The sequence below is a fragment of the Eimeria tenella genome, genomic scaffold (genome assembly GCF_000499545.2).
Source record: "Eimeria tenella Houghton genomic scaffold, Eth_scaff3617, whole genome shotgun sequence".
Taxonomy (NCBI): Eukaryota; Apicomplexa; class Conoidasida; order Eucoccidiorida; family Eimeriidae; genus Eimeria; species Eimeria tenella.
In genome coordinates this window covers 1,750-2,353 of record NW_013543269.1, presented here as the reverse complement: position 1 = coordinate 2,353, position 604 = coordinate 1,750, and the positions used below count along the sequence as shown (strand labels likewise).

Below are 604 nucleotides of genomic sequence, written 5' to 3'. Positions count from 1 at the left end.
ACTGCTGCTCTTATCTCCCTGTGGTCGGGAGCTCCCGACGCGCCCTTGTGGCTGTTGTTGCTGTGTTTGCTGCTGCAGCTCATGCTGCTGCTGCTTCTGCTTCTTCTGCTGCTGCTTCTGCTGCTGTTGCTGCTGTTGCTGCAGGGACTCAGCGAACCCATTTGTGCTGCTGCTGCCAAAGCAAGGGGCCCCCCTGTCTCTTTAGAAGGGGCCTCCAGTACCCAAGGGGTACGCTGCCTATGTAGCTGCTTGTGTCTGCTGCTGCTCTTTCTGCTGCTGCTGCTGCTGTTGCTGTTGCTGCGCTGCCTGCGGTGCTGCTCCCGCCGCATGCTTCTTTCTCGCTGTGTGCTGCGCTGCAACTGCTGCTGCTGCTGCTGCTGCAGCTGGTGCTGCTGCTGCTGCAGCTGGTGCTTGTGTTGCCGTGGCCCTTCCAGGGGCCCAGTGCTGCTGCCAGAGGCTCTTTGTTGAAAGACCAAGGGTGTTCTGCTGCTGCTGCTGCTGCTGCTGCTGCTGCGTTTGCTGCTGCGTTTGCTGCTGTGTCTGCTGCTGCCGTGGCCACACTGCCGCCTCCACCTACCATAGTATGCGGCAGCACGCCGGGGCC

General features: G+C 61.4%; 1 protein-coding gene across 1 annotated transcript; it reads right to left on the bottom strand.

Annotated features, from left to right (window-relative positions):
• Positions 1-148: 148 nt before the first annotated feature.
• Positions 149-580, bottom strand: ETH_00038270 (uncharacterized protein; the record flags this gene model as incomplete). The annotated part of the gene is made up of 1 exon (XM_013376522.1): positions 149-580. The coding sequence occupies one exon, from the start codon at positions 578-580 to the stop codon at positions 149-151; it is 432 nt and encodes a 143-aa protein (XP_013231976.1).
• Positions 581-604: the final 24 nt, after the last annotated feature.